Genomic DNA, 18,799 nt, shown 5'->3' on the forward strand with positions numbered 1-18,799 from the left:
AGGGGAGAGATCTTTTAGGTTTCACTTCTCAGAAAAAACTTAGAAGCTAAAATGCAGACTAGACCTATTCGTTTAAGCTTAAAATATATAGTTTATTATTACTGGCACTCTTAATGCTTTTGCTGATTAGATTGATTGTTGAATATTTTTTATAATTCGGTTATTGTTTAGGGATGAGAAAGGGGATGAAGGAGGTGTTTATTTTTTTTAGTAATAATGGAGAAGGCATTAAATTACTGTTAATACAGATACTTGTTTGGAGGGAGGGGGAAGTCATTTTCTTTCTTTCTTTCTTTCTTTCTTTCTTTCTTTCTTTCTTTCTTTCTTTCTTTCTTTCTTTCTCTTTTTGTTTGTAGGTTTTTTAGTTCTGCATTAGTTTATATATAAACTTTAATTGAAATACTAGAAAAAACCAGAACTATTGGGTGGACACAAGCTTGTATTAAAAAAAGTATTGCCTTCAGTTCCACCAGTGTTTCATTTGAAAATAAATTGCAAGACATTAATCTTAAAAACATCTAAAGAGATTAGTCCTTTAAAAAAACAATTGGATATGTTAAAAATATATAAACAGGTACAAAAGAGAACATGAAAAAAAGAGTAAAAGAATATCATACAGATGAATAAACCGGGATATTAAAATGTTATGGGGCTATAGCTTTCTAATATATTATTAATTATTAATATATAGGTAAATATATTGTATATATTATAACACATTAAAAAACTGGGATTATTCTTAAAGAATCATCAGATTAAACTTTGCCATGATTCATTTACACAGTTGGCCTGGTAACAACTGGCTACCTCTTAGTTTTGCCTTTCTTTTTTCCAGATCAAAAAGAGGCAGCAAGACATTGTGCAATTTCTGGAAGCCAACAAGATTGACTTTGAAGAAGTGGATATCACCATGTCAGAGGAGCAAAGGCGATGGATGTATAAAAATATTCCTCAAGACAAACTGCCTGCTCAGGGCAACCCTCTGCCTCCCCAGATCTTCAGCAATGATGAGTACTGTGGAGTAAGTAACTTTCAAAGTTTGTGGTTTCTCCATTTTGTTACAGAAGAGAAACTAGGAGTGTGTTGGACAATAACTCCAACATCCACAGATAGCATGAATATGGACGGCATCATGGTGAAAGCTGCCCAATTAGGTCCCCTCTCAAGTGCTCAGGAGGGGTTTTCAGATTATACCAAGGAAGGATGGGATAAAGAAACACCTAATGGCTGATTCCCCACTATAAAACCCCAACAATTTCTGAACTGTTTCTAGTCTTAGATGAAATTTAACAAGCTTGGTGGAAACCAACAGGAAAGAGAAGCATGGCTATACTCTGCTTGTTCCTTTAAAGCAGCCATCTCTGAGAAGTTTTGAGTGTATCTGAATACATACATTCCTGGTGTTTCTTGCTCTTCTGAGATGTCAAACATCCATTGTCCATAAAATAAAGACAAGGTGATTCCCAATCATTTATCTCCATCAGAATCATTATGAAGAGTAATATGCTCCCCAGTAGGTCAGTATATAACTTTTTGTTGGGTCAAGTTTCAGCTTATTAGAGAACTTGCTGCTTTATTTTACTCTGTGTTCCTCTGTTGTACCATCATCAGTTAGAACAGTGATTTGGATATTGGAAGCTGGTTGGTTGCCACTCGATTTTATTAGTCATCAGCCAGGCTGCCCAAGCATCATCTCCCAAGGAGTTCTGAAGGGATGTCTGTCTCTTCCTTCCAGTAATGATGGGAGAATATTTGTTGGCTCTATCTGTGGTGGTCTGTGACCATAATAAAGATTTGGTTTGACTTGTTGGTTCTCTCTTAAATCCCAAGGAACAGCTTCAGTTATGTGAGTATCTCTGTAGCCCACAAAACTAGAGGCACAGAGACGGGATCACAAGCTTCAGTCTTGTGATCATTAGGTCATGGGAAATATAAATCTGATTTCCAAAGTATTTTTGGTCTTTCTGTACAGAAGCCAAGTGGTATACTTTTCTGAATAAAGCAGTCCTTTAACAGAAATGCTTTATAGACAATGAAATTTAGTTTGAAAAACCTCCCAATAACTATCTCAGTAATAATGTTAAATTTCTCTCTGTTAAGATTTCTTTTTCTGTATGTTTTCAAGTGTTGTGGAGAAAATGGAGCAAATATCCTTGGAGATTTTTTTATGGTTGAGCAGAAATCCTGAAGTTGCTACTTTTGCTGATAAATATATAACAATCAGCAGCCGGCTACCAAGGACAAAATATTACCCTGATTGAGAATGCTGACAAAACTGTTGCTTTTTTTTACATACAGTGGGGCAAAAAAGTATTTAGTCAGCCACCAATTGTGCAAGTTGTCCCACTTAAAAAGATGAGAGAGGCCTGTAATTTTCATCATAGGTATACCTCAACTATGAGAGACAAAATGGGGGGGGGGGGAATCCAGAAAATCACATTGTCTGATTTTTAAAGAATTTATTTGCAAATCATGGTGGAAAATAAGTATTTGGTCACCTACAAACAAGCAAGATATCTGGCTCTCACAGACCTGTAACTACTTCTTTAAGAGGCTCCTCTGTCCTCCACTCGTTACCTGTAGTAATGGCACCTGTTTGACCTTGTTATCAGTATAAAAGATACCTGTCCACAACCTCAAACAGTCACACTCCAAACTCCACTATGGCCAAAACCAAAGAGCTGTTGAAGGACACCAGAAACAAAATTGTAGACCTGCACCAGGCTGGGAAGACTGAATCTGCAATAGGCAAGCAGCTTGGTGTGAAGAAATCAACTGTGGGAGCACTAATTAGAAAATGGAAGACATACAAGACCACTGATAATCTCCCTTGATCTGGGGCTCCACGCAAGATCTCACCCTGTGGGGTCAAAATGATCACAAGAACGGCGAGCAAAAAGCCCAGAACCACACGGGGGGACCTAGTGAATGACCTGCAGAGAGCTGGGTGCAAAGTAACAAAGGCTACCATCAGTAACACACTACGCCGCCAGGGACTCAAATCCTGCAGTGCCAGACGTGTCCCCCTGCTTAAGCCAGTACACGTCCGGGCCTGTCTGAAGTTTGCTAGAGAGCATTTGGATGATCCAGAAGAGGATTGGGAGAATGTCATATGGTCAGATGAAACCAAAGTAGAACGTTTTGGTCTAAACTCAACTCATCGTGTTTGGAGGAGAGAGAATGCTGAGCTGCATCCAAAGAACATCATACCTACTGTGAAGCATGGGGGTGGAAACATCATGCTTTGGGGCTGTTTTTCTGCAAAGGGACCAGGATGACTGATCCATGTAAAGGAAAGAATGAATGGGGCCATGTATCGTGAGATTTTGAGTGAACACCTCCTTCCATCAGCAAGGGCATTGAAGATGAAACGTGGCTGGGTCTTTCAGCATGACAATGATCCCAAACACACCGCCCGGGCAACAATGGAGTGGCTTCGTAAGAAGCATTTCAAGGTCCTAGAGTGGCCTAGCCAGTCTCCAGATCTCAACCCCATGGAAACCCTTTGGAGGGAGTTGAAAGTCCGTGTTGCCCAGCAACAGCCCCAAAACATCACTGCTCTAGAGGAGATCTGCATGGAGGAATGGGCCAAAATACCAGCAACAGTGTGTGAAAACCTTGTGAAGACTTACAGAAAACGTTTGACCTCTGTCATTGCCAACAAAGGATATATAACAAAGTATTGAGATGAACTTTTGATATTGACCAAATACTTATTTTCCACCATGATTTGCAAATAAATTCTTTCAAAATCAGACAATGTGATTTTCTGGATTTTTTTCCCCATTTTGTCTCTCATAGTTGAGGTATACCTATGATGAAAATTACAGGCCTCTCTCATCTTTTTAAGTGGGAGAACTTGCACAATTGGTGGCTGACTAAATACTTTTTTGCCCCACTGTACATACGTCCATACATACATGCATACATATAGTCGTGTGAAAAAGAAAGTACACCTTCTTTGAGTTCTGTGGTTTTACATATGAGGACATAATAAAATCATCTGGTCCTTAGCAGTTCTCAAAAGTAGGTAAATACAACCTCAGATGAACAACAACACATGACATATTATACCATGTCATCATTTATTTTATAAAAAGAAAGCCAAAATGGAGAAGCCATGTGTGAAAAACTAAGTACACCCTTACTGCTTCCATAGGTATGAAGAGGCTAAGTAGCAGCCAGATGCTGCTAATCAAATGCCCTTGATCAATTGATGACCAGCAAGTGTGACTACCTCTATAAAAGCCGAAGTTTTAGGAGTTTGCTGGTCTTGAGCATTGAGGTGTGTGTTAACACAATGCCAAAGAGTAAAGACATCATCAATGACCTTAAGAGTAGCAATTGTTGCTGCCCATCAATCTGGGAAGGGTTATAAGGCCATTTCCAAACAATTGAAAGTCCATCATTCTACAGTGAGGAAGATTATTCACAAGTGGAAAACGTTCAAGACAGTTGCCAATCTTCCCAGGAGTGGACGTCTCAGCAAATTCACCCCAAGGTCAGACAGTGCAATGCTCAGAGAAATTGCAAAAAATCCAAGAGTTACATCTCAGACTCTACAGGCCTCAGCATGTTAAATGTTAAAGTTCATGACAATACGATTAGAAAAAGACTGAACAAATATGGTTTGTTTGGCAGGGTTGCCAGGAGAAAGCCTCTTCTCTCTAAAAAGAACATGGTAGCATGGCTTCAGTTTGCAAAGTTGCATCTGAACAAATCACAAGACTTCTGGAACACTGTCCTTTGGACAGACGAGACGAAAGTCTGGCCATAATGCACAGCGCCACGTTTGACAAAAACCAAACACAGCATATCAGCACAAACCTCTCATACCAACCATCAAGCATGGTGGTGGAAGGGTGATGATTTGGGCTTGTTTTGCAGCGACAGGACTTGGACACCTTGCAGTCATTGAGTCGACCATGAACTCCTCTGTATACCAAACTATTCTAGAATGAAGTGTGAGGCCATCTGTCCAACAGCTAAAGCTTGGCCGACATTGGGTCATGCAACAGGACAGTGATCCCAAGCACACCAGCAAATCTACAACAGAATGGCTGAAAAAGAAAAGAATTAAGGTGTTGCATTGGCCCAGTCAAAGTCCAGACCTCAACCCAGTTGAAATGCTGTGGTGGGACCTCAAGAGAGCTGTGCATGAACAAATGCCCAGAAACCTCAATGAACTGAAGCAATGTTGTAAAGAAGAGTGGGCCAAAATTCCTCCACAACAATGTGAGAGACTGATACAGTCATACAGAAAACGATTGCTTCAGGTTATTGCTGCTAAAGGTGGTTCTGTAGGCTATTGAATCATAAGGTGTACTTAGTTTTTCACACATGGCTTCTCCATTTTGGCTTTCTTTTTGTAAAATAAATGATGACATGGTGTAATATGTCACGTGTTGTTGTTCATCTGAGGTTGTACTTACCTACTTTTGAGAACTGCTAAGGACCAGATGATTTTTATTATGTCCTGATACATAAAACCATGGAACTCAAAGAAGGTGTACTTGCTTTTTCACATGATTGTACATACATACATATACTTGCTCTCTTGTTTAATTCTTAGTGAGCCATAAAGTTGAAAGATTTATTTTTAAAGAAAGTCACTATTCTTTATATTTATATTCTTTATATTCCTGGAACTATTTCCTTAAATGGACAATGATTGGTCTGGTTGATCATAGAAACAGTAGTGTTTTTAGAATTGATCCAAGACCCCACAGTCTCAGATTTGGTTCAGGGCCTCACAGTTTATGAGGGCCCTCAAACAACATTGACAGACTGGTAGCAATAATATGCAGTTGTACTAGCTAGTCAAAATGGCAGCAACAGTTCACCATTTGTAAAACAAAGCATTTCTCAAAATGCAAGCAACAGCACCTGAATCAATCATCTTTGGGGGTGAGCAACCAATGAGGGTACTAATCCAGCAGTAGGCTTGCCCCTTTGCAGTTTATTGGTCACATTTCTTCAAAGGCAGTTTCTGATTGGTTTAGCTGTGTGCAGAATTTTTTTTTTTTAAACACATGATTTCTACAATGGGTGAAGTTTTAATGCAACACTTGTGCAACATATTGACCCTGGAGGAAGTGGAGGCATCAGAAAACCAAGTTATTTACAAATGCTTGTCTTTCAGGGAAGGAAAAAAAAGCACGGCAGTAAATGTTTGTCAAGCTTTGTTTTGGTGAGAGTAGCTTGCTTGAGTGTGTTTGTTGCAGCTGCACACATCGTTGAGTGAAAGCTCCTGATCCTACATAAAAGGCAGATTGCCAACTGATAAATAGGCTGCAGGTGGTATTTTACAATTGCAACTAGACACAAAACATGCCCTTGTTCAAAATGAGACAGGGCTGGCAGAAAGAGCTCCCAGAGGTGGAAGCTGCAGATAGTTAGTGGGATGTACATAAGAACAGCCAAAGATAATTAGCAGGCAAGATTAAACAACAGCTGCCCATTCTTTCACTTGTTCTGAAACAATAGTCATCTTTGTCTGCATTAGAAGGAAGGTTGTTTGTGGTAATAGAGCTCCCATTAACCACTCGGGCAATAGCTTAAGGATAAAAGCGAGTCCTCCACCATTTCTTTCTCTTACAATTGTCCACTTAGGTCACTGATTTCAAAAAACAAAGCGATACAGTAAATGTGAACTTCTTGCTGCCGTCTAGTGGTCAGGTGGATTTGGGCCCCCCAGAATTGGTAGCCCTATTTTTAGCCCTCTGCTACTTGCATCTTGATTCTGCTTTTCTTCTGCCTACTGGTTCTCTGCTTTTCTTCTGCCTACTGGTTCGTTTCTTATGAGCTGCCTTGAATTCTGTAGAGCAAGAGTGACACATGATGGTCTAAGGCAGTGGTTCTTAAACTCGGGTAATTTGAGCATATCCTGGGGGTAATGGAGCAATTTGTAATTGTGAGTCAAGGATCCAGTCTGGGACTGCCACTGCCAAAACAACAGAGTCTGGGGGTTTTGGGTGCGGGGATAGTGATATGAGGTAATGACATTGTTTGAGACTGGGAAAAGGGGTAACTGGGTCAAAGAGTTTAAGAATCACAGTCTTATGGTGGCATACCTTCCGGAGCCATCTCCTGAAGGTCCCTGGAGTCCCCCACTGCCCAATTATACCACTGGAACGTGGTGAAATGCCTAACCACTGAAAATCACTGGGGTCCCTGTTAAGAGAGAAAAGTGTACTGCAGTGATTCATGTTTAACTGTTTCTGGTTGGAGGATGTTTAAAAAGATTTTTTTTTCATGGTTCTCACCTGGCTGTGCCCTCGCTTACATATTCAACCAGCTAAGTTTTTACCTTCTCCCCCCAGAAAACAAACAAAAAAATATGTGTGACTGTCTGCCAGTGAAAGACAAACCCATCCTAAGTATGTAGAAAGGCAGACAATAAATTGTAGAAATAAACATCAAAAAGCTAGAGGGCATGAGTTTGTCATATACATGAGAGAATCTTTTAAAAAAAATGTTCAAAGTGTGATTAAAAAAAGAAATTCCTGCAAAGGTAAACTTAAAATATTTGCCAAATGTTTTGATATACCAGCATGCCAAAATGAACCACTTAGAATAGTTTCTCCTAACTACTAATGTAGTGCTATATCTCTGTATTCTTTTCAAATGCATTCCCTCTTCCAGCCAATCCTTTATTATACTAATGATTTATTGACTTTATATATCTTCCATGGAGGGAAGGTATTACTAGCAGCTTTACATAAAAGCCTGCTTAACTGCATGAGTTACTATAAGGTAAAAGATTTTAGCCCAAGATGTTCACATATCAGTAGGGAAGACTAGACCTTTTGATTCCTTTAAATTTCCAACAAGGGAGTTCCTAGTCAGAGCATAAGGCTGTTAGTGAAAGAGTAAAGCAATAAACAGGTTAAAAATGATGCAGGTGTGCTTCTAAACACTCTAGAAGTTTATTTGTTTATTTGTTGTGAAAACGTCAATGCTTGAAAACAATGCTGAGAAGAATCCTTTTTTTTAAACATGGCTGGCTGGGGAATTCTGGGAGTTGAAGTCCACACATCTTCAAGTTGCCAAGATTGAGAAACACTGCTATAGACAGTTGAATTCAAGTATGTTAATGTGATGTTCAGAGACTATGCAGAAGGGCTGTCTGTAGTAGATTCTAGCCTGTCTTGCTAGATTCTAGCCTCTTCCTGGCCAGGAGCCAATCCAACAGGAAGACATCTGGCCAGGACAGCAGTTTTTTCTCTCCATAGGTAAGCAGCTGTCACCAATTTTGGTATTGGACAGAAGTGCATCCACTGGGGCAGGGTTGGGTTGGCCAATCAGCCACATGCAGTTCCTTGGCTTCCTATTTGCCTCCCAGAGGCCTCCTACTTTATCCTCACTTTAATAAGTCCCAAAAGCAAAAAAAAATGGGCCACATTCTGACCAGTGCTGTATGAGCATTACAAGAGGGACTTTTTTTTCCCAAGGAGCCTCTTTTTATTTTTGCAGCAAATATTTTATTTATTTCTATTGTATTTCTGCAGCAAACAGGTCTTATGACTGGGTAGGGTTTGAACCTGAGCTTAGCCAGCTGTAGTTCACTGAGCTAACCACTATAAGTTTTGCACCAGCTCTTTTTCAAATCAGTGTTAAGTCTTTTTTATGTTAGTGAGGAAAGGAAAGAATTTGGCTAACTCTGTTGTGAAGGTTATATTTTTTATTGGACCATTCCTATTTTTAAAACATTACTCAATCTGTAATCTAAAGGCTGTGTGTATCTCTTAAGTTATTTTATGTGGCATTTTAGCTGCCATTAGAATAAAAAAGATCCTGGAATTCCTTTTTCCTTTTCTGTCTGAAATTCTTGGGTGCCTAAGCATAAAAACTAAGCTTGTATACTCCTATATTCTGTTCCCCTCTCATCCATAAATCTCTTCACTTCCTTTTGCGCTATCCTCCTTCACATCACAACCTTTTTTATGAGCAGTAGTACATACGTATATTCGATAATGAAGCTTAAGCTCAGATATTTTGGTCACCTAATGCGAAGAGAGATCTCTTTGGAGAAGACCCTGATGCTGGGAAAGATTGAAGGCAAAAGGAGAAGAGGACGGCAGAGGATGAGATGGTTAGATAGCATCACTGAAGCAATGAGCATGAAACTGAGCAAACTCAGGGAGGCAGTGAAGGACAGGAAGGCCTGGCGCAATATGGTTCATGGGGTCACGAAGAGTCGGACACGACTTAACGACTAAACAACAACAAAACATATGTATATGGTGCTATTTTTTGTGAGAGCGCTTAAGAGAAATAGGGCCAATAACTTCAAAGGGGCTTCAATATTCTTGCTTGAAGAGTGACATGATAAATGCGGAGATATTATTGCAGAAATAAAATTGTGGGGGAGCTTATTCAAATATAAAGGCTGCAAAAAAAGCTGGGTCCTATAGCTTCTGGCTTTGGTCACACCAGTTAAGTCATCAAATGCTTTTGGCTTAATGTAATGTGTGAACTATGCTACTATAGTTGTTCAGCCTCTATATATATGTATGTTCAGAACTTGGCCTTGAACACATTTGATTTCGATTTTGGGTTTTTGTATGGAAGAAGTAAAGCAATGAGTGGTTTAGGAAGGGCATAAAACAATGATGTGTGATATCTCCTTGCTTGCTTTATAGATTTATGAATAAATGTAGAAGGAATGCTTGTAATGACATTAGAAGTCAGAGATGTGAACATGGGTGTACTTTTGTATGCAGGCAATGCTGTATTGTTGGCTGAGAACCTGAATGAATTATAATGAAGGTTAAATAGGTTGTGTGATGCAACAAGCAGCATGGATCTGAAAATTAATATATCAGAAACCAAGATGGTTCTGTTTGATAGGGAAAATGAAGTGAATGATTGCAAATTATACAAAAATGGTGAAAAATTAGAGCAGGTTGATGAATTTATGTTTCTTATGTATAATGTTTCCAAATGGTGGGGAAATAGATGAAGACATTTTAAGATATGTAAACCAAAATAGAAACATTGTGTATAGGATGTGGTCTGATGCAAGGAATGAATGTTAAAAGTAAAAATTGTTGTGTACTAGAGTTTACTCCCACCTACTTTAATACATTGAAGTAAGAGTTGTATATTGCATGAATTACATAAAGCAAGCTGATGCAATAGGAATGGAATACAGGTAGTTCCTACTTTAAGAACGAGTTGCGTTCCCAAGGTCTGTCCTTAAGTTGAAATTGTACGTAAGCTGGAACAGTATTATGTATAATACTGCATAAGTAGTATTGTATAATGAACTCAAATCATTGTATATTTAACTCAAATCATTGTGTATTTAACTCAATTCATTGTGTATTTAACTCAAATTTTGCTACAGTAGGCTCCGTTCTTAACGATGGGTTGTCTGTAACATGGGCGTTCTTAACCTGGGGACTATCTGTACTCAAGAGGCATATTTGGTAAAACAAAAAGAAATAAGGTAAAAAATGAATGGGTGATGAATGAATACAAAAATAATAACCAGTATGATGTCTATATGATTTGGTCATATGGAGAGAATGGATTTCTCAAGCACAGTATATAAAAGGTCTATGGTTTGAGAGGAAAGGCAAGACCAAGAAAGTAATCATTGAATGAAGTTGATGAAATTTTCAAAGGGAGAGAGATGAAAAATTTAGAGAATAAAAGGCAATTTATGAAGTGGTGTATGGGTAGAAGTGAAGATATTTGAAAAGGTTAAAAAAGTATAGAGAAAGGTATTGGTGTAAACTATAGTTAAATGTCTATTCCTTTTTTCTTTTCTCCTGGATTTAATGTCTTTTATTGCATTTATTAAGTTTAATATTTTATTAAAATACTTAATTTACTTTAATATTAAATACTCTTCTTGCTCTTTGTCTGCATTTGGCATGATATTGCTAACCCTGAAAAAGAATAATGTATATGGACGTGTGTGTGTGTGTGTGTGAAAGAGAGAGAGAGAGTTCTCTATAATATAATGCTGAATTATAATCCAACCCTTTCTTATAGCAGAAATTCAGTGGAAGTTTTTCCTGTTAGAATAGAGTGATAAGAGAAATTATAATTGCTTCATTTCAAGAGATAATTTTTTTAAAGCACAAGAAGAAGCCTTTCAAAACAACAAGCATACACAAACTATTTTAATTGTATGTTAATGCACTAGACTCTTTATAGTAATACCAGATTTTAAAAGGGTGCAGTTAAAATTATTAATACAGGGCTTTAATTTATGTGAGAAAGGAGAAAATGCAATATTACATAGGAAATCATAGTTGAGAAGCCCTGGGAAGGAGAGCTATAGAACAATGCTGGGCATTCAGGAGAAGCTTAATATAAGTGTGTTTCTTACAACCTGATCCCTCCAGTTAATTTGGATTACAGTTTACATGTCTGGGAATTATGAGAATTATAACCATAATCCAAGATATCCAGAGGACACTAAATTGAAGAGGAGTGGGATAGAACATGTCCAACTTCACCTGCACCATAGCTGAAAACATTTAGAATCTGAGAAATCAAATGTTGATATGAAAGTCTCTTGTCTATGGCAGGCTTAACATGCTTGTTTCCCATATTGAAACTGGCTGGAAATTAAGCCACTTTAAGGAATTGCTGTCCACATTTCAGTCTGTTTTTCAGCTTTGAGAACAATGCTAACCAGGTGATCTACCCAATTAGGATAGTCCCCAACTGATCATTCCCTTGCTTCTTTACCCTTTCCACCCATTCCAGGAAAGCAATGACATGAAGTCTTGTGGCTTCCATTGTTAGACCTTTTGTGTGAGTTCCTCTCTTCTGACTCCCTCTCGTACTTGACACCTTCCATCCAGCATTTCTTCTGGTGCCCAGGCATTCCACTTCACCTTCCTTCGTGTAACTTGGGGTAGAAGGGGAAACTGGCAGAATAGTTCCTGGGCTGTATTCATCCTGGTGAGTCTTAATGGAGGAGAACCACTTTCACACTGAAGCTTGATGTTCAATTCCAGAAGCTTATCTGAATACCAGCCTTTGATAGTTTTCACAGAAGGGAAAAGGGTTATGGACAAAGGAAATGGGATGCCTATTGTTTCCCATGAGGGGAAAGCCATCTTTTGGATTTATTTCATTTGGAGGAAAGAGTCAATGTGCTGCAGTGAACCAATATTGACATCACAGAAACCCATGGCTATGTAAATGGTATGTTGGATTACCTAGAAATGGTGGGTTCACACATGCTAAGCAATAAACCGTGTTTTATAAACCATGATAGATGGGTTCACATGAGGTACTTAGTCAAGAGCAATTAGCTGTCAATATGACTTAGTGAAATATATGAAGCAATCACTGTGATTGGACACAGTATATACAAAATACTGGCTGTGCATCTCTTTTGCAAAAGGTATGAAGCATGCTTTTGTTCTGTAGTGTGCCAATATGAGATAAAGAAAACAAGTGCCATATAAATTTGAATTTTGTATCAAGGAAAGATTTTTTTTCCTCTATTTGCTATAGCATAATAATAGAAGTAAAACATAATTTTTTTAAAAAAACTAACTTAGCTATATCCTGCTATGGGTAAAATAAAATGGCAGTGATACATTCCACCCCTACCCCACTTAAAATAAATACTTTTTTGTTGTGTATGTGTGTAATCTGAAACGTGTTATGATTTTCAACCTGCCTTGAGATCTTCAGGATAGTGGGTAGGCTACAGATATTTTTAATAAATAAGTAATAAACAAATGCGTAAGATTTTAAAATTGACGTATCAGGATTTCACGGCAATGAGCAGACATATTGGATTCCTTTTAAAATGAAACAAAGCCCGTGCAAGATGACATGGGCTTTGGTGAACCTGCTTTTTATGTTCGTTTTCATGTTAAAAATCTGTTTTAAGATTTTGCTTTGTGTTTTGTTATTTCAAATCAGGAGGTCCCATCCTATCCGTGGCTAAATGGAGTTTGCACCCAGGTCACTCAGCAGAGCTTCAGAGTACAGCTGCTCAGTCAGGTTGTTTGGCCTGAAAAGTTAGACATTAAAATCAGAACTCAGCTCTGCTTTCTATTCCATATCAAGCTTGAAGACGAAACCAGAAGAAGCTGTAGAACTTGTTTCAAAGGTGTATGTGTGGCCTGTGGCTGTCTCTGACGCCAGGGCGTTTGGGTGAAATGCCAAAGCAGCGAATGAATGAGCAATGAACCTACATATAATTACATTGTTTTAAGTGAGTTTGAGTGGTTAATTATTAATACTTATACTTCTATATCCAATCTGGCAGTGAACAAGATGAGCAGATTAAGCAGCCATTTATAGTCCTTTGATCTGTACTGATCTGTTGGGCAGTGGAATTAGGAAGGAAAGTAAATATTTTATTAATGGTTTATACTGTCTTTTCATATCACGAAGAAAGCAGTACATTTTCAGGTGATGAACGCTGCATCTTACTCTTTTGTATGACTAAGCAGAGCAAGACGCTTTTGATGGATGAACAAAATAGAATTATCTTCAACTCTAAATTTAATTTAATTTCATGTATTAAATTTGTTTTAGCTGCCCACTCTATTAGACTCTGGGTGGCCTACAAAATCCAGGAAACAATAAAAACAAACACACAGGCATTCCAGACTAAAACAGAGCAGTAAACTCTACAAATACAACAGGGCCCCTGCAAATACACAGAACCCCAGGCCTGGGAACAGAGCCAGGTCTTAAGGACTTTCCAGAACCTCAGGAGATGGGGCACCATTCGTATCTCCAGGTGGATGTTACAGTTATTAGTTCTTAATATATCTAACTGCTTGATCACACTGCATTTTTGGCTTTGTACACCAATTTTCATAATGTATTGGATTAACTCCTATAATCCTTATCTTAAGCTGGCAAAGGATTGTGAAAATGGGTCCAATATATCTGGAGGGCACAGAGAGCCAGTTTGATGTAGTGGCTAGAAACCAGAAGATGGTGAGATAGTCCCGCTTAGGCACAAAGCCAGTTGGCTGTCCTTGGACCAGTCATTTTCTCTCAGCCCTGGGAAGCAGGCAAGGAAAACCACTTCTGAACAACCTTGCCAAGAAAACTGCAGGAACTTGTCCAGGCAGTTTCTGAGAATCAGACACGATTGAATGGATAAAAAAAAAAGAAAATCTGGAGGGCACACCCATGAATATATAAACATACAGAGACACACAAACTTATATTTACATATTGAAAGGTGAACATTTTAAAAGTATACTTTTTAAAAATCCTTTCTTTATCTTTAGGATTACGACTCGTTTTTTGAATCCAAGGAAAGTAACACCGTCTTTGCATTTCTTCGCTTGAAGTCTAATTTGGCCTCAAAGGTGAATACTTTATAAACTGAAGTTTAATGAGTTGTGTTTGGCATTTCAGTGTATTTTAAGTTTCTTCTATAATCAGGGTGAAATGGGGAAGCAACATAAGCCATTTTAGACAGCTGAACCTGAAAAAAATCTCTGTATTTATCTTGCTGTCATTCATGAAGAAGGAAATACAAATCACCTCAGTTACAGGGCTACCATATCTAGGCTGCAAAACTCCAGATGGCCACTAGATAGGAGTGAAGAACTAAGAGTTTTCTGTTATCCCTCTGCTGCCATCTAGTGGTCATCCAGACACAGCCCTGTTCAATTATATTCTGGTAACTCAGCTGATTTGCTTCAGCTTTTTGGGAGGGTTCATTCTAACAGATTTTCAAAGAAGTTGGAAAAGGCATATTTCTTGCTGGCATTTGTTGTGACTTTATTGATCCCAGTGGGAAGATAGCTGAACTCTGCCCTGGTTAGATCTCTATAGATGTGGAATCCCCATGAGAAGAAGCCTGATAGTTCTGAACCTGAGAGGAATGGTTGTGTTAGCTGTCCTTGAAATTTTGGGAGAGACTTAGTGGCAAATGAATTGACTTACACACATTTTTTTATGGAGAGAAATGGCTTTGGTTACCTGCATGCTCCCTTATTTTATCTATTTGTTATCTAACCTTTTCTCTGTGTCCCTCTGCTGAATGATGTTCGGCAGGTATCTACTAGGAACAGGACTTCTTGTGTGGTAGGACCAGTTTTAGAGAGCATTTCCTTAAGGGAGCATTACAAGAATGCTGGCTTTTAAAGAAGATCTTTGTGATTAATTGGTTTGGAGGGTGTATGCTTTATTTAATAGAATAAAAAGAAAAACTAACAAAAAGAGAAAAGGCTCAAATATGAGTTGTACTTGATTTGTTGGCAGCAGTTTCTGTTATTTTCTATTTTTAATTCCTGCTGGTCAATGTTTAAAAATTTATTTATATGATTTTGCTAAGCCATGGCCATAATAGTGCTTTTTTAATTATTTATTCTGATGCTTTATTATTTCACTAATTGATATTGTACACATGAAATTATTTTTATAACCTACAAAAGGCTTATTAATAATACATATATGAGTATATTTTTTAAAAATAGGAATTGGAACCTTAGGAAAGTTCCTTGAAGATTCAAGAAGCACGTTGTCTGGGCGAATGAATTCCTCGACGTTCAGCACGCTACACCTTCCCTTGTGGATCACTGTGATACAAGCCAATATGCACCATTGGTATTTTGCTTGCTGCTGAAGAGGTGAAATAAGACAATGGATACAAAAAATGGGCCGATCGGTGGTGTTGGGTGCTCTTCCTTCTTTGCAAACATATCTGTAGTTAATCCTGTGGATCATTGTTCTGATATGCACTATTATTCCATTTGAATGATGACTTAAGGTTCTGAAGATGACATATGGCAGCTGAATCAGATCATGCATTATATAGTATCAGAGATTCAGGTGTTTACACTTCGCTGAGTTGAGAATTACTGCAGGGATGATCTATTGTTTTAACTATGATCACAAACATAGAAGTTAGCCATCTTGAGTTGCAAAGATCTCATTTTCCAAAATACCAAAGAGAGAGAGAGAGAGAAAGACAGACAGACAGACCGACAGACCAATAATTCTCTTTGCAGAACATCTAATAGTTGTGCTATACGTGCTGATGTGTTTATTGCCGTAAATGGGCCTAGTATGTATTCCTAGTGGGAAAAAAAGAGAATCAACATACGGTTGGGATACAGCAGTACAGTGTATAAGCCTTTCTGCATAAATGCCTAACCTCAGCAAGGATGTCTTTGCTTTGATGTCCATCTAAGAATAATCTCTTTGTGCAACCCAAGAGAGACCAAGCTCTGGTATTTAAGAACAATCCCAAATCAACTGATCAGTAAAACTAGCAAAGAAGAAACACTAGCCATCTGTGTCATTCTGAACAATATTGCCAAATTTTATATTTCTGTATGATAGATACTCTTCTATCTTCAATTTCAACCATTCATGCTTATTGCTGTCACTAAGATTAATTGTAGAGCCAAGTTCAAAACATGGAATGCGCCATGCATAGTGAGCAACATCTGTACAAGATGGAAGCCATGCTCGGTCACTTTAATGGGGAAGTGGGTGGGGATTCTTCAAGAAGGAAGCATTTTCTGCCTATAAAATGTGATATTTCATATGACTGTGTTGGGTGAAGACAATATAGTATCTTCCACTTATAAGTCACACAAGAACAGATAACCCAGTGGTATACATCTCTAAATGTGTGGGAGTACAAGAAAAATAGCTCAGCCCAGGGCACTATTATTTGGAAGTAAGTCCTATTATATTCAATCAAATTTAGCCCCTGAAAAATCTACACTTATTATTTAGATTCCCAAACTCTTATAAAAAATCACACCTCTTCATAGTTTTGGAAATCAGCTGCCTTCTTGTCAAAGCCACTCTGGATTTTTTGTTTGTTTGCTTTGGCTTAAAATTGGGCAGCCGCTGTTAGGATGTAGCCACCATTTCCCCAAGGACTTCTCTATAATTCTTTAAAAATGATGGCTGGCTGCATCAAACTGCTTGGAAAAGGAAGTGTGCCTGTTGGTACAGAAAAAGAAATGCAGAGGGAAGCTGAGGGAGCAGAGGGGTCCTGATGGGATGGCAGAAAGCAACTGCCCTTGTTTGTCTTGACAAACTCGTGTCTTGTGATTGGTCACACCACTGTAGCACCCACTATGTGGCTAGAGAAGCTCCTTCCTCACAGACACTTTGTAAGAGCACCCAGGTCCTGTTTTGTTTTTTGTGTTCAAAAACTCCAGATGTGTCTCACCCCAGTCTTGCACTATAGAGCAACATGTAATCTTCCTTTAGATTAGGACGAAATGACTTGATGAAGTATGTTACTTCATTGTATACACTGAGTTTCTCCACTTGCTAGAGTTTTTGTTTTATCTTTCATCTAGATGTCCTTTCTATGAGCCTCTTGATAGGGCAATAAATTCAGATGTTATCCTTATATAGATCTGGGGTGCAAAAATCTGGAGGACCAATAGATGGTAGAAAAAAGCTGCCCCCTCCAAAATCACCCTAGCCCTTTGCTGCCATCTAGTGGTCATTGACTTTTCAGCCCAGATCTGTTAGCTGCATCCAGGGATTAGAGAACAAAAAAGAGGGAAAAGTCTAGATTTAATAGCAAAAACACAGGAAAGCATGATCTGTATTCAGTTATTCATTCAAAGCTCAGGGAAGTTTCTGAAGCATTTGCTATGGACAGGTATTTTAAGGAAGTGGGAAATTTTAAGAATCCACTGTGCTATCCATTCTACTATATACGTGCAAATCCTTGGGCATACTTAACGTAGGATGGGATTTTAGCTAATTTTAATTACAAGATGATATAAATGTTGGTTTTGTTTTGCTTTGGATTGTTTTTTTGGAAGAGGGAGCATATTAGAATGCAATAGCAAAAAGTGTCCTATTTTCATGTCTGTATCAGATCTCTTAAGCTCACTAGTGAATGCTGTTCGGTGTTGAATTAAATGTTTCGCTTTTTTAAATAAAAATTTGGTCAAACTTTCATTTTGCTTGCTATTAATGTCTCATTCTTTTTTTCTTTTAAAATCACTAAGTATTGCAATGTATCTTCTATTCTTTACAATTAGCCACCTTTCTTTTGAAGTTAACAAGACTCTTAAGTAGCTAGCTCCTTGGTTTATCACCCCCAAACAACTAGCACCTATATCAGGAAATAAATTGGGTTTGTTATTCGCTTGTATGTAATTAGCAATCCTGTTTGATCCATCTAACAGTTAAAACTTTTTAAGTATTGCAGGTTCTCTTTAGTTTTTTTCTTTTTTAAATAAAAAAATAGAATTGGGAATACATGTTTGCAAACATTAGGTTGCAGCCATGTTACTAGAAGAAGCGAAAGATAAATGAGGGCAGAGGTCATTTAATGGATATAAAAGGGGGGGGTGACTTTGAGATAATCACGTGAGTTCAACCCCCTACCCAGTACAAGAATCCAGTATTACAGTTGGTTTCCAAACATGTGTTGACAATATAATGTACTGTTTGGCCTATATTTTTGGCATCCTAGTCCTAAATATCTGTGCAAACAAGCTTTACATTGTAAGAGTTGTTCTGGAGGTTCTTCTGGATGTACAGTACTGTGCAAAAGTTTTAGGCAGGTGTGAAAAAATGCTGCAAAGTAAAAATGCTTTCAAAAATATATATTGTAATTGTTTATGTTTATCAATTTACAAAATGCAAAGTGAGCAAACAGAAGAAAAACCCAAATCAAATTAATATTTGGTGTGACCACCCTTTGCCTTCAAAACAGCATCTATTGTTCTAGGTACACTTGCACACAGTTTTTGAAGGAATTCGGCAGATAGGTTGTTCCAGACATCTTGGAAAACTAACCACAGATCTCCTGTGGATGTAGGCTACCTCAAATCCTTCTGTCTCTTCATGTAATCTC

At 38.1% G+C, this 18,799-nt stretch overlaps 1 protein-coding gene across 1 annotated transcript in view; it reads left to right on the top strand.

Annotated features, from left to right (window-relative positions):
* The window catches only part of SH3BGRL2 (SH3 domain binding glutamate rich protein like 2), a 30,154-nt gene extending 12,259 nt beyond the window's left edge, over positions 1–17,895 (top strand). Inside the window, exons 2-4 of the mRNA XM_007436675.4 lie at positions 836–1,021; positions 14,235–14,315; positions 15,432–17,895. Of these exons, the coding sequence (XP_007436737.1) occupies positions 836–1,021; positions 14,235–14,315; positions 15,432–15,446 (282 nt within the window). The 3' untranslated portion in view covers positions 15,447–17,895. The remainder of the gene's footprint in view (positions 1–835; positions 1,022–14,234; positions 14,316–15,431) is intronic.
* Positions 17,896–18,799: the final 904 nt, after the last annotated feature.

Source organism: Python bivittatus, unplaced genomic scaffold (assembly GCF_059951505.1).
Source record: "Python bivittatus isolate LINGU-HERP-01145 unplaced genomic scaffold, Pbiv_v1 ctg000020_np1212, whole genome shotgun sequence".
Lineage (NCBI taxonomy): Eukaryota > Metazoa > Chordata > Lepidosauria > Squamata > Pythonidae > Python > Python bivittatus.